The 13,162-nt window shown below is 35.2% G+C and overlaps 1 protein-coding gene across 2 annotated transcripts; it reads right to left on the minus strand.

Moving 5' to 3' along the window:
* Positions 1 to 1,150: 1,150 nt before the first annotated feature.
* On the minus strand, positions 1,151 to 12,885 carry LOC128551720 (uncharacterized). 2 transcript variants are annotated; one of them, XM_053532634.1, is made up of 14 exons: positions 12,732 to 12,885; positions 12,409 to 12,541; positions 9,337 to 9,596; positions 8,836 to 9,017; positions 8,555 to 8,658; positions 7,457 to 7,728; positions 5,152 to 5,307; positions 4,281 to 4,321; positions 3,898 to 3,995; positions 3,290 to 3,470; positions 2,734 to 2,811; positions 2,224 to 2,380; positions 1,893 to 2,059; positions 1,151 to 1,386 (listed from the first exon to the last, which is right to left on the minus strand). In XM_053532634.1, the coding sequence occupies exons 2-14, from the start codon at positions 12,517 to 12,519 to the stop codon at positions 1,166 to 1,168; spliced, it is 2,028 nt and encodes a 675-aa protein (XP_053388609.1). In that variant the 5' UTR covers positions 12,520 to 12,541; positions 12,732 to 12,885; the 3' UTR covers positions 1,151 to 1,165. The 2 variants fall into 2 exon arrangements, with proteins under 2 accessions (XP_053388609.1, XP_053388610.1); XM_053532635.1 differs by lacking the exon at positions 2,734 to 2,811.
* Between the last annotated feature and the right edge of the window lie 277 nt (positions 12,886 to 13,162).

Below are 13,162 nucleotides of genomic sequence, written 5' to 3' on the forward strand. Positions count from 1 at the left end.
GAAGTGCAATCTCACCATAGCCGCAGTCGTTTTCAGAAAACTATTTTGGGTCTAGCGGAAAATAAGTCGAAAGCTCTCTCGCTTAGTCAACTTTTAGCCTTGTGTCACCATTCACACCCATAGTTCAACAGGTTTGTTTATGTGTAGGACATCAGAAGACATTGGTTGGAATGAGAAAAACGTATACATATGACACCAGCAATATAATGAAGGGTAAGTTTTATACCATACGTTACAGTTTAATTGGGAGTGTCAACGTGAGTATGAGAAGTGACATCTTTTGAGGAACTAGATCTTGGACCGTCTCTCAAGCTTGAATTCAACGAACCACTGTTAAAGCGTCGTACATGAGGCTCATACATGAACAGGTGCAGTTGTTTTCAGATCTGCATAAATTTTCATAGGTGACATTGTTATTTATGCACTAGTCAACATTTCCAACTAGACGACAAGAATTCAACACATTCTATTAGTCAAATATACTTAAAACACGTGGCGATGTAATGGTCAACGATTCACGCAAAAATGGTTCATAATTAAATTTCTAAAAGAAATAAACAACCACTGTAAAATGATATGTATGGATCTTATGAAAACTTGTCAGTTCTAAACGATGTCAAATTAGTCGGTAAGAAAACTTTCCAATTTATATCATTCTAACTGCTTGTGCTCGCTTTTGAACAGGTAACTAGGACTTTAAATTTAAAATATTCTCCGACTTGGAACGCCACACAATATAAAGACTAATACCGCAAACATCGTGGTCCCGGACAGTCAGTTAGTTTGTTTCAAACAGCACGTGCCCCGTGCATACATAAAATTCCAACCAGCGGTCCTAGTGGTTTAACATTACGCAGAATGCAACTATCAGTGCATTATGTTTCTTCAGTTTTATCTTTTTAAAGGAAGAGATCAATAAGATTATATGTACACTTTTTCTATTTTGTACATATTTTGTATACAATTTCTTGAGTTAGAAAAGGACATAATGCTACAGAATTTATGACTTGGGAGTATCTGTGCGGAAAGTCGCTTATGAGAACAAAACCTACTGATGGATTTGAGCAATAAACTTTTGAAAGATGTTAAATGTTAAATCTTTTTGTCGAAACCGCCAAAGATGAAATTCATAATTCGTGATTTCAGGGTAAAACTAAATTACTCTTTAAATTAAGATATTATCTCTCTGTGATATCTCTATTATACGCATGATAACAATGAATATTATACTATACCTATCTCCATAATACATCCCTAGTTGTCTGCAGATAAACTTTGCATCATTCAGACCAAAACTATCATCACATACAGTCCCCCATTCTCCATCATGGTACACTTCCACCCGACCTGAGTAATTACTGCTTCCGTCGACCAAGCGTATTGTGGCTTTAAGATTTAATTTAAAGGGTTGAACAATAACTGCGCACAAGCTGAGCTACTATGGAAGTTTCATATAAAAAAAATCACCTTCAGCAAGCAATTCCCTGTGTTTGTAGAGGGAACTCGTGCATGGGCGAGTAGTCAAGGTCGCTGATTTCGAATCATTTGCTTCTCATCGCGACTGGTTTGAAACTGCGCTTGGGGTTTTAGAATTCGTTCATATACGGGAGTATTTCAGCTAGCTTGTTTTCTATTTTTTTTTTTTTTTTTTGTTGTTTTTTGTTTGTTTTTGTTTTTGTTTTCAAGATGCTAACCCGTGCCTGAAATATCTCCCAGTGGGTCACCTGTGGTCTCCCTCAACAATCAAAGACTTGAAAGTCGCAATATGTCATAGTGACGTTAATCCTAACAAAACAAACAATGCGTTTTGTGAAAGTCCTTGGGCTGTTCCTATATATTCATATTCCGTATACTTTTTTAAAATGATACGTACAAGTTATCCAATAACTTACCATGACATGAGACACCTGCATCCTCTTGGTGTCCACAGTTCTCAATCATCCAGCCAGAGGAATGACAATGCTCTAGGCTAGATTCATAACCATAACATTCCAGGTCATCTAAGACAATTCTCCCGCTACCCTGGCCGAAATGTGCTTGTTGAAATGCTTCTATTTTGCTAAAATGTAAACTTATTTGAAAAAAAAGTTGATCATCGAAAGCACATGTAAGCTGAAATGTGATAAAATAGTTAACATGCAAAATATGTCGTGTGTGTTTATAAAATACAGACTATCGAAGTATATGTAAATGTTACCTTAAAATATTAAACCTATTTACTACCTGTCATTGGTAGATAATCCTAGCATTCGACAAATGACCTCAGCATCGTTACGGTCGAAATAGTCATCACAAACGGTCCCCCAAGCTCCGCCATGGAAGACTTCAACCCGCCCAGAATACTTATTCGGCCCATTTACAAGGCGAATTGGCACAGCTTCTATAACGGTAAATGCATGAAAATAAACTGAGAGGTGCGATGTCGCCAATTTTGTGATACAATATTTCATTTTGCAGAAAATAAGATATTTAAAAGATACAGTTTTAACTGATGATATATCTTTAGATTTGAAAACTTTACGAGTAAGGTACAATTGGTAAATTAAAAATACTTATGCACTTGGCGAATAAATGAGATAATATCAGAGTGAGTAATTCTTTAACATTACGTACTTACTTCGTTTAATAATCACAAATCTACTAGGGATTTAAATTATATTTATTCAACTACTACATATTTTATACAAACAGAGAAAAGCCAGGTAATTATTCAAAAACTGTAAACAGCTTAACCTGTAGAAAATCGCCAGAAGTATGGGTCTCTTATTTCTTCTGAATCTGTACCACAGTACGCGGCGCTTCTCAAGACACCTGCCGGTGAGAACAGCTTTTGTAAACTTCCATTATTATTTTTTTCTTACATTGCTTAAACATAAATATGAAACCTTAAAGGGGTACCCTGTTTACATAGTGCATGTTCGTTTAAACATTAGTATCGTTACCGCAGGGTCGTACACTTGAAAATGATTGTCTCATTAAATGTAGAAACGTATGTTTTGATATGAAGGAATAGACGTGAGCAACATGCATAGGACGGGTTCAAACACTGTATTTTGTTTGTCTGATTCGTCATCCGGTAAATGCATTTTATCATAAAGAAGCTAATGACATCACCAATTTCTCACCTTGACAAATTAATAGAAAAAGCCTTTTGAAAGATTTCGGCACTAAATAACAAATTTACAAAATACTGTATTGCTGAAAAAGTATAAACAACTTTTTGCGTTAACATTTATTTTCTAAATAACTAGTTATATAGAAAAAGTAAAAGATTCAAAGTTAAATAAACCTGAATCAAAAAGAAAGTAATATGACTGATTTTCGTGAAGAGATGTTGAAGTGGTAAATTCAAGAGACTGATTATACGAGTTGAGTGTGACTCTTCGGCTATCAGAGGCGTCGATAGTCTCAAGAAGTGAACCTCTTTCGCTATACAACCGGATATAAGAATGCTGTGAACCTCGTACAAACTGAAATAAAGATTATGGAATTGTCGCTCCTATACAGATCAAATACTTCTTATTTAGATATTAAGGTTAGTCCTGTTGCTATTGATTAAAATTTTGAATGGGCATAACATCACTACTAGTTATACAACTGATATAATATTAAACGGGTTATGAAGGTTAACTAAACAATTCTCAGGAGACAAGTATTACAGTATCTTTTAAGTGTTCCTTGCGTCACTGCATGCGAGTGTTTTGACTGAAGAACACCCAGCTTCATATATTTTACAAAAATAACAATGTGGTGACCTGATATTCCAAGCCAGTTTTACTTTAGCAAACGTGGACTTCCTGTGCTTACACTAAATTACTTTCTTGCTAAGCTCATGCTGATAATTTTGTATTTAGACTCTTCATTTTTTATATTTCAAAACAAAGTTTATTTTAATACCGGACTATCCACTGCTACTGTCCAATGTCTTTGATCTGGCGAAACAATTCCAGTTGGAGACGGAAACCCGTACCCATCAATAAACATAGGCTTCGAAACTGAAAATTGAAACTTCGTTTCACAATTCTTGAATTAATTTCATTTGTATTCATAATAAATATATTAATTATTAATGTTATTAAATGTTCTACGACTTCAATGATATTCGAAATATATATCTCGATGTTATGCTTTAAAACATGTCAAACCATTAAAATAGTCCTTGATATAAACGTGTACAGCGAATATAATATGCATTTCATTGACGTTTAACATATTAAAACATTTTATTCCTTAATTTGCTCTCTATTAGATCAATGAATCACTGTGAATAAATAGCTCACCTCCTGATAACAATGTTATGCACCTTCTGACACTCTGTTGTCTGCAATACAATTAAAACACCTCTGCTTGGAGAGGGTAAAACTGCTGCAAGCTTTAGATTCTACACATTATTAAAAGTATTTTGTCATTACAACTTCATACCATCTTGGGCAGCTTTACTTTAGACCGGTGTTAAATGCAATTAACAGTGAGATAAAAAAAAATCCTTGAAGGAGATTGCATAGGAGAATTTGCTTAGCTGGGGGAACCAGACTAGTAATAAAGACATTACATTGCTTACAAAAGGGCGATATTATATATTGAAGGTAGATGTTCTTTGGAGCGACCGGTCCATAGATGAAAGCGTCATTGATGATACATTGTCTAAACGTACAGCAATCTAGGAAGAAATATCATTTGACAACTATGCTGACATGGTAAGTATAGTCAGGTACGTATTGTAAATGTTCGTAGGATTCTAAGACCTGAAATAACACATAGTATGTTTGACATACGGCGTTTGAAACAACATATACCTGTTTCTGCATTTCAAAATTATATCATGATTTGTCGATTATCACAAAGAACAGATAACAGAGTCCATGAAATACACACTATTAATATTTCAATTAAATTCAATTTAAGTCAAGGCAAAATAATAATGTACCTAAGATTCATGAAGTACCACTGAAATGATAACGGTAATCAGATGAACTGCATTCGTACCTAGATTAAAAGTTTTAAATTAGAGATTATATATTTGTTTAACAGTTGAAAATATTTAAGAAATGTAAATTGTATCATAGGTCATGAGAATATTTCAAAACAAGAAGGGGATAAGATCATTCCTATGTGATAAATTAACGACAACAACTACTTGAATGACCGTACCCGAATGTGTCTGTCGCTGTGTAACAAAACACGTTGCTTGTATCATTGATAGCAGTCGGTGCCCATGTGACATTGACCTGCCAAGTGGTTGAATTTATCTGCATTAATGGTGATTTAACCATCCCTAGAGGAGAGGTCGTCTTGATCTCAGCTATACTGTAATGTGTTATATACAGAAATAAGTTCCAACATATACCCTGTTTTCTGTATAATGATATGCCTTTTAGAATGTCTAAGAACTGCCTTTCAGACTTCTTTTAATAATTATATTATTATAATTAATATAAGAATAATGATGAAGATGATGATGATTTTGATGATGTGTTTATACAATGAAGGTAAACATACTAAATATATTTATAAATGTGTCCTCTAAATGAAAACAACAAAATTAATGTTCCTAAACAGTGCCATCATAAGAGTAAAACAAGACTCATGTTTTAATTTTTAAAATAAACATTTTGTCTCACATGTACGAACACTGTCAGAAATAACTGAACAGTTAGAACGGTTAACAATTGCAAGTCATCATTTGCCAAAATCATTATATCTCATCAATATTAAAGCGAGGTCAAGGCCGACCAAGAAGTATCCTCACTGGAGCCACGAAACGTGTATAATGAAAGAAAAATAACATAATTTCGTACCAAAATACCATGGCATGTTTTTCAAAAATATATGTAACATAAAAATATATGAGCCGCACCATGAGAAAACCAACACAGTGCGTTTGCGACCAGCATGGATCCAGCACTGGCACCAGACCAGAAATAAAATGCTACTGTACATGTTATACCCTACCCCTAGGTATTTTATAAGAACCATGGTCATGAACGGGAAAATATACTAACCAATTTCAATCGCGCATTTCATACATAAAACACGCATTTCGGTAAATGTGTACTATCGATTTTAAACAAGTGGTAATTTATCTTCCATTCTGTACCGGTCACATTTCTTCAATACTTCTTATCTTTGAAAAACAACGCGTAGTTTATAGTTTTTTCAACGTTACAAAAAAAAACTCGCTTGAACTTCCCTGGTGAAGTTCCGGTCTAGATTACAAAACCATTCTGATTGGCTGATGTGAAAATGTACGTCAGTCATCATTTTACTACACCTGTACAATGAAATGTGTATATGCATCATAAATGTGCAAAATGAATTAAATGAACAGAACAGATGTATACCAATGTATGATTTCAAATTCAAAATCATATCCAAGATGAATTGTATTCATCATTTCGAGTTTTATTGTAAAATTGTGAATATTTTGCATTCTGTTTTTGTTTGTTTACATTTCGCCTAACATGTGCACACTGCCGTGACCTCTAGACCGGATGTTAATTAGGGAAGTTCACGCAAGCTTTTTCTGTAACGTTGACGAAAGCATAAAATATGTGGAGCATCTCTAAAATATATAATAGTGAGACAATGTGACTGGTGCACGATGGAAGATAAATTATCGCCTTGTTCAATATACTAGGTACCCATTCAACGAACTGTGCGTTTTAAATGAGAAATGTACGATTGAATTGGGTTAGTGCACTTTCCCGTTCATGGCCATGGTTCTTATAGAATACTTAGGGGTAGGGTATAACATGTACAGATACATTTTCTTTCTGGTCTGGTGCCAGTGGGATCCAGACCAGCCTGCGCATCCGCGCAGACTGATCAGAATCCATGCTGTTCGCTAATGGTTTCTCTAGTTGCAATAGACTTTGAAAGCGAACAGCATGGATCCTGATCAAACTGCGTGAGGGCGCAGGCTGGTCTGGATCCATGCTGGTTGCAAATGCACTATGTTGGTTTTCTCATGGCGCGGCTCATATTACATACTTCCTGGAATATTTACATTTAAGAAAAGCATGGAAACGATGAACGTCGCACGTCGCTGACGTTGTTGGTGTCAGAAATCAATATTTCAATACGCGTAAGCACTACAAAGCGAATTTACCTCCCATGATGTCATGAAAGTGTTAACAGATGGAGACAAAGGGATGTAATTTCACATCATTATGCTTTCATGCGAACTGGCGCGATAGCTTGATGTGTCTATTTTGTCTATAAAACAAACTGGGATATACTTAGTATTCTATGACAACAAAAATCCTAAAATGATAAGAACCCTTATACGCGTACACCCTAATCTAATTTTAAGTGATAGATTTACAACGTTGACTCAACGCCATATGGACTCCGTGGTATCACTTCCGGATCAGCCCTCGTAAATAATGTATTTTAATTTTCTATATGGATCTCAAAACAGGTTTTATGATAATATCAAAGAGGATACGGCTATTACCTTCTGTTTGAACCTCTGATTTGGGCCGTGATGGTTGACTCAAAAGTTTCATTGACTGGAACAACAATGCATGCACCGTCTATTGGCGATGGATCAATGATTTCTGGCTTTACGGAACAGGAGTCGCTGGACTGATACACTTGGACAAGGAATTGCACAGGGATGCTACTCAAGGGTTGGCTGGCGTTTACATTTGCATAGTCTTCAACTTGAATCGCTACAGCGTACCAACCAGTAGAGTACGAAGCGTCGTAGGTCAATGTACATGCTGTCTATTTTGAAATACAATAATCATCAATACAAATGACTGAATTGTTTTATCCTATAGAGATGTGTATGTGTATGTATTCGGTTATCAAAAGTTTTATCGACAGTTTATGATAAAATAGCAAAAAGAGGCACAGTACTAGAGATCAATGTAGTTACACGTTATACTGTAACTGTGACATTTTGTTCAATCACTTTAACTTGGTCTAGTGTTGTCATTGTGAACAATCATAGGTATAAAATTTACATTTGACAAGCATTTTTAATATATACAAAACTTGCACAAAATACATCAGAAAAACAGGAGTGCGGTCAATGATATACAGTAATTGGATATGTCAGAATGCTACTTTTCAATATAATGATATGAAGAGGTTGGGATTTCACGACGTGTAGTACTTTCCTATACATAATGAAATTCGTCTAGTAAAATTTTCCTAGACCATGCATGCTCGTTTTTTCAAACAAACAGCGAAAGTAACACACACCAATTTTTTTAGTTCCCGACCAAGGCGAGCAACTCTGTAAATACCTATGTACAGCTATATGTGGCACTGGCCTTTCCTGTGGTCTTTACGTACTAGTTTTTATTATTCGGTCACTGAGTGTGAACAATTCAGTTTATTTGGTAGAGATTTGAGGTTATTTGGTAATGCAGGATGTAGAGCTATATGTTATTTTTTTCTTTCTCTCGTGACCTCGGTTCTGGTAAAAAGTTAGATCAATCATAGATGATGCAAAGATTCTGTGTTGCTTTGTTTCCGTTAGTTAAACAAAGGGGTATTTCGCCCTATAAACATTTAATAAGGTAGAGCGGAAATTTTATCTTACATTGTTTAAGTAAGCATTTGGAAAGCCATTACAAACATCTCCACATTCATTTTGGTAACTGGAGGCCCAACGACATTTAACAATGTCTTGATCGGGATCTGAAACTATAATGAAAAAGCGAAAAAAAATAATGCTTAGAGCATTTTCATGAATGAATTTTGTATGAAATAGATTAAGAAAGATCCAAAATGTTACAATTTATATAATTTTGCAATATATTTATTTGTATTATAATACTGTTTAAATATTTAGTGTTCATGTATATTCAAAATAGAAATTACCTGGTATTTTAATGGTATGGTGGCATCCGTATTGAAGCCTGACGATTGGCGTTATTTCTGCGCTTGGAGAGGAATTGATTGTACCGGTATCATTTCTGGCAGCAAGATCACCTTTTACCCTTAGTTGCCAATCGCCGTCACCACCAGTAATCAAGGAACTTATCCAGTTGCCGCTATCATATCTAAAAGTTGACAAGCTGACTTCAGATTTGTTTTTGAACGGGATTTTTCATTATATAAAACATTATGATCGCATTAGCTACCTTAACGCCCTATATTGAAAATGTATTACACAGTAATCTGAAAGTTTTATTATCAGTTTTTACATTTCTGATTGTGCCCCATAAAATGCCATAAAGTCTTTGTACGCCGATTTGACCATATAAAAAGATAGATATATATAGGTAGTGGCAACTCTCTAGTTTTAAAGTGAAACCTTTATGAAACATTAATTCGTCTGGCATAAAGTACTTCGATCATCTAGTTACTGAATGGACCTACCCGAATTCGAAGTGAGTTGAATTTTGCAGCCTTAGAGTTAATGTTTTGATCAGCCTGCCTTTACCAGAGGTCCAGTCTTCAGTTAAACTATAGTCTGTACATTGGTAGTGCAGAGAACCCAGGCTACCCTGACAATTGTTAAAACAGCTCAGGGATCCTTCACCTAAAACGGTCTCGCCATTTTGTATTGTAGAACTATCACAATAGTGGCCATTCGAGCTCCGCCTCCATGATATGCGGTAATCAATGATTATTTCATCCTATAACAAAAATATATTGTCAATCGTTTTGTGAGTTTGTTTGTTTCGTTCGATCGTTTATATTCTTACCGGCACAGTTTAGGTCATACTATGACTTCCCTAATTTGATTACTTCCTCAAATGAAAAGAAAATCTGCATTCCTAACAGGATTTCGAACCCGCACAGGTGGGGGACAAATGATTCCTAGTCGGCGAACTTAGCATGTCATGACAAGTGTAATGTTTTAAACAAAAGAAAAATATATAACATGAATAAAAATGAAGAGTTTGTATTTTATCGAAAATTGATACTTAAGTTGTAAGTTTAACTTACAGTTTAAGTCTCAGTCACACTACACCGTATAGCGTTAACGGACGTCCAACGTATAACAAAATTTTCAATCCGTTCGTGTCCGTTCGAATGTGTTTCTTTTCCGTTTCTCATGCGGCGTCTGCGCTCCTTTTCCGGCGTTGTTCGTTCCATCCGGTGGAAGGTTTTGAGCATGTTCAAAATTTGGAACGTACACTACCGGACAAAATTGTCCGTTAGATGTACGGTAGCAATGCGCTGATATGTGTTTTGTTCGTTACTCGAGCGTTCCCTATCCTGTACTTGTTCGGTTCGCATCAGTTCTTGTCCGGTTCGCATCCGTTCTTGTCCGGTGGTCCTGATTCACGGCCGGACTACTACCGGACATGCAACGGATATAACGTATGTTCAACGGACGATAACTGACAAGAACGTTTTGTCAGTTTTTCATGCGTTGCGCTTACGTTTTACGCGGTACAAGTCCTTTACAAGTACGGTGATATCCGTTAATTGAACGTTGTTCGTCCTATATCTGTGCGTTAATCTTGCGGTCATCGTGCGTTTTATGCGCCCGATACACCGATCGTGAGAGTACTGAGCAGCAGCGGGGGATGCATTTCGTCACCGGATAACTCTCTACCGCAATTTTTCTATTCGTTTGGCGTCCGTTAACGCTATACGGTGTAGTGTGACTGACACATTAAAAAGAAAGCAATCAAAACTAAACCTGCTATTGTATTTCAATTTAAAGATAAAGTTAGACATGATTCAAGTTTAAAGCTACTGTCCGAGGTTGGAAAAAAATATATATATAGCATTTATGGAGACATAAAAGTGTTTGAATATTCGTGAAAAACATTCATTTTATCGTGGTTGGGACTGAAAATTCAGATAAAATCAGATTCATAGCCATTAATTTCGAGAAGTTACTTGTACCTTATTATGTTTGATGCCGCATCACGTGAAATGCAAATAGCTGAGCACTGTAACGTAAACAGATATCCTTGGCAAAGCTTATAATTCACTTTTTGAGACTTACAGAGCTGATGGCAAACACAAGGTGTGTTTAACAAAAGTGATACAAATTGCAATTTATACAAGACATCTAGCAACTTTATTACATTTTCTTGTCGTAGATGATTTGAGGATGTTTAAGGTATGTATTAGGGTTTCGCTCTTCACGTCACTCAACTAGAAATAAAAAATATATATAAAGCAGCCAGAACTTTGTTTTATGGCGTAATTTTGCTGGATGAGTGATTGTGGTCCGCAAAATACGCAATTTTCTTCTGATCTAGCCTATATTATGAAGCGTGTACAATGTCGTCAACTACTTGTATATAGGAAATTACATTCACAAACGATTTGATGATTTATATGAAGGGACATCTTAGGTTATAGTATGTGAATTATACTCCTGAACATCTAAATGTTGGAGCCTGTTATGAAGCCAATTAGAATAATATAATTTAAACTAGAACAGATTTTCGAACTAGTTTTGCTGACGTTTGATTTTTAATTCGTTCGAAAATGAGCAGAACTTTTCTCTTAGTTTTCTTTGAGAGTTAAGGTTGGGAATCAGGCCTTGAGAAACAAAACTCAAACAACACCAAATCATAGAAAGAAAGAGTTGTTTGACATGAAAATTGAACAGCATGTACAAAATGTATATTACTTTACGAAACAAGTGTCAGTATACTGATATAAACATTGAATTCCGGAAAAGGACTGCCTAAAGGGGCTCCACTTCCGGACAGTTAAACGCCTTTAAAAACTCACCATTTTCAAAGAACAGTTACAGATGTTCGTTTTGATGCATTTGCAATAGCGTGCGAGTGGTGAAAGTTGGCATAACAAGGTGGAACACAGTTTTCAGCAATTGTTTATCTTTATTTCATTACAAATGGTATTCATTTTCAAAGGGAGATAACTTTTTCCGATTATTTTAAGTACAAATGGCATTCATTTTCAAAGGGAGACAACTTTTTCCGATTATTTTAAGTAATTGTCGAGAAAAAATTGTTTCCCTTTGAAAATGAATGCCATTTGTAAAGAAATAAAGATAAACAATTGCTGAAAACTGTGTTCCACCTTGTTATGTGAAATTTCACCACTCGCACGCTATTGCAAATGCATCAAAACGAACATGCGTAACAATTCTTTAAAAATGGTGTTTTTAAAGGCGTTTGACTGTCCGGAAGTGGAGCCCCTATAGGCAGTCATTTTCTGGCATTCAACGTTTATATCAGTATACTGACACTTGTTTCGTAAAGTTATATACATATTTTACATGCTGTTCAATTTTCATGTCAAACAAATCTTTCTTTCTATGATTTGGTGTTGTTTGATTTTTGTTTCTCAAGGCCTACTTCGTAACCTTAAGTGAACACGATCTTTTTGTCTGAAACCAAATTAAGCAGTAGTTACAAAATCAGATCGACTCTCAAATAATTTTATCAAGATATACATTCGAATTCATCAAAGGTATATGGAAGGTGTCTGATATATGATAATGTTTATTACCTTTGCAGATCCAGGCCTCCACGAAATGATTGCCCCTCGGAAATGTGTCGTGTGTACTCCAGGTACAGTCAGTGCCACAACAGAAAGTAAGAAAATGAGCAACTTGTCCATCCCCCACTCTAATTAATGACTTCTGAATAAAATCATTTTAATCCTTACAAAAGACTTACAAAATGTAAACAAAACATGTTATGTAATTACTTGAAACATTTTTTATGATAATGTCTAAAATTCGTAGAGTTTGACGAGTGTCGTCAGCAGCATTATTTAGGTTTTTAGGTATACAAATGGTGTTAATATTGCTAAACTTTGATGGTACATACCTTTACACAATGTATGCAAAAATCTCGTATTGTTTTTTCCTCAAATATTACTAAATTAAAGACAATCGTTTCGAAAGAAAAACGACAAATAATGGCTTAACAGATGATTTAATTTTATATCAAAATATCATATCATTGGTTGAGACAAGTGGTGATTATCAAAAAGGAAGTAAACATTGCGCCGATCCCAACATAGTTTCATGTGTTTTTGTTTATGTGTGTGCATGTTTTAATGGTAATAATAAAAGCAGATTCCATGTATACTATTGAAAAATATGTTCTTCTGGATTTCGAATTCTGATTCGTATGTTGCAGTACAAGCATTTATATGAAATGTTCCACAAGAAAACCATACTTGATTACAAAAGAAACCGCTTGTTTAAGTTTTAAGTTTTCTCAGTCGAAATTGTTTTGTTTTCCTGAATATTGTG

The sequence above is a fragment of the Mercenaria mercenaria genome, unplaced genomic scaffold (assembly GCF_021730395.1).
Source record: "Mercenaria mercenaria strain notata unplaced genomic scaffold, MADL_Memer_1 contig_1584, whole genome shotgun sequence".
NCBI classification, from domain to species: Eukaryota; Metazoa; Mollusca; class Bivalvia; order Venerida; family Veneridae; genus Mercenaria; species Mercenaria mercenaria.

Excerpts from the sequence above, each read along its gene's own strand:
- LOC128551720 (XM_053532634.1), bottom strand. The coding sequence starts at position 12,519 with ATGGACAAGTTGCTCATTTTCTTACTTTCTGTTGTGGCACTGACTGTA. Across the intron at positions 9,018-9,336 it reads TCAACTCACTTCGAATTCGG|ATATGATAGCGGCAACTGGA; the intron begins GTAGGTCCATTC and ends GTCAACTTTTAG. Across the intron at positions 2,381-2,733 it reads CTTCTGGCGATTTTCTACAG|AAGCTGTGCCAATTCGCCTT; the intron begins GTTAAGCTGTTT and ends TTACCGTTATAG.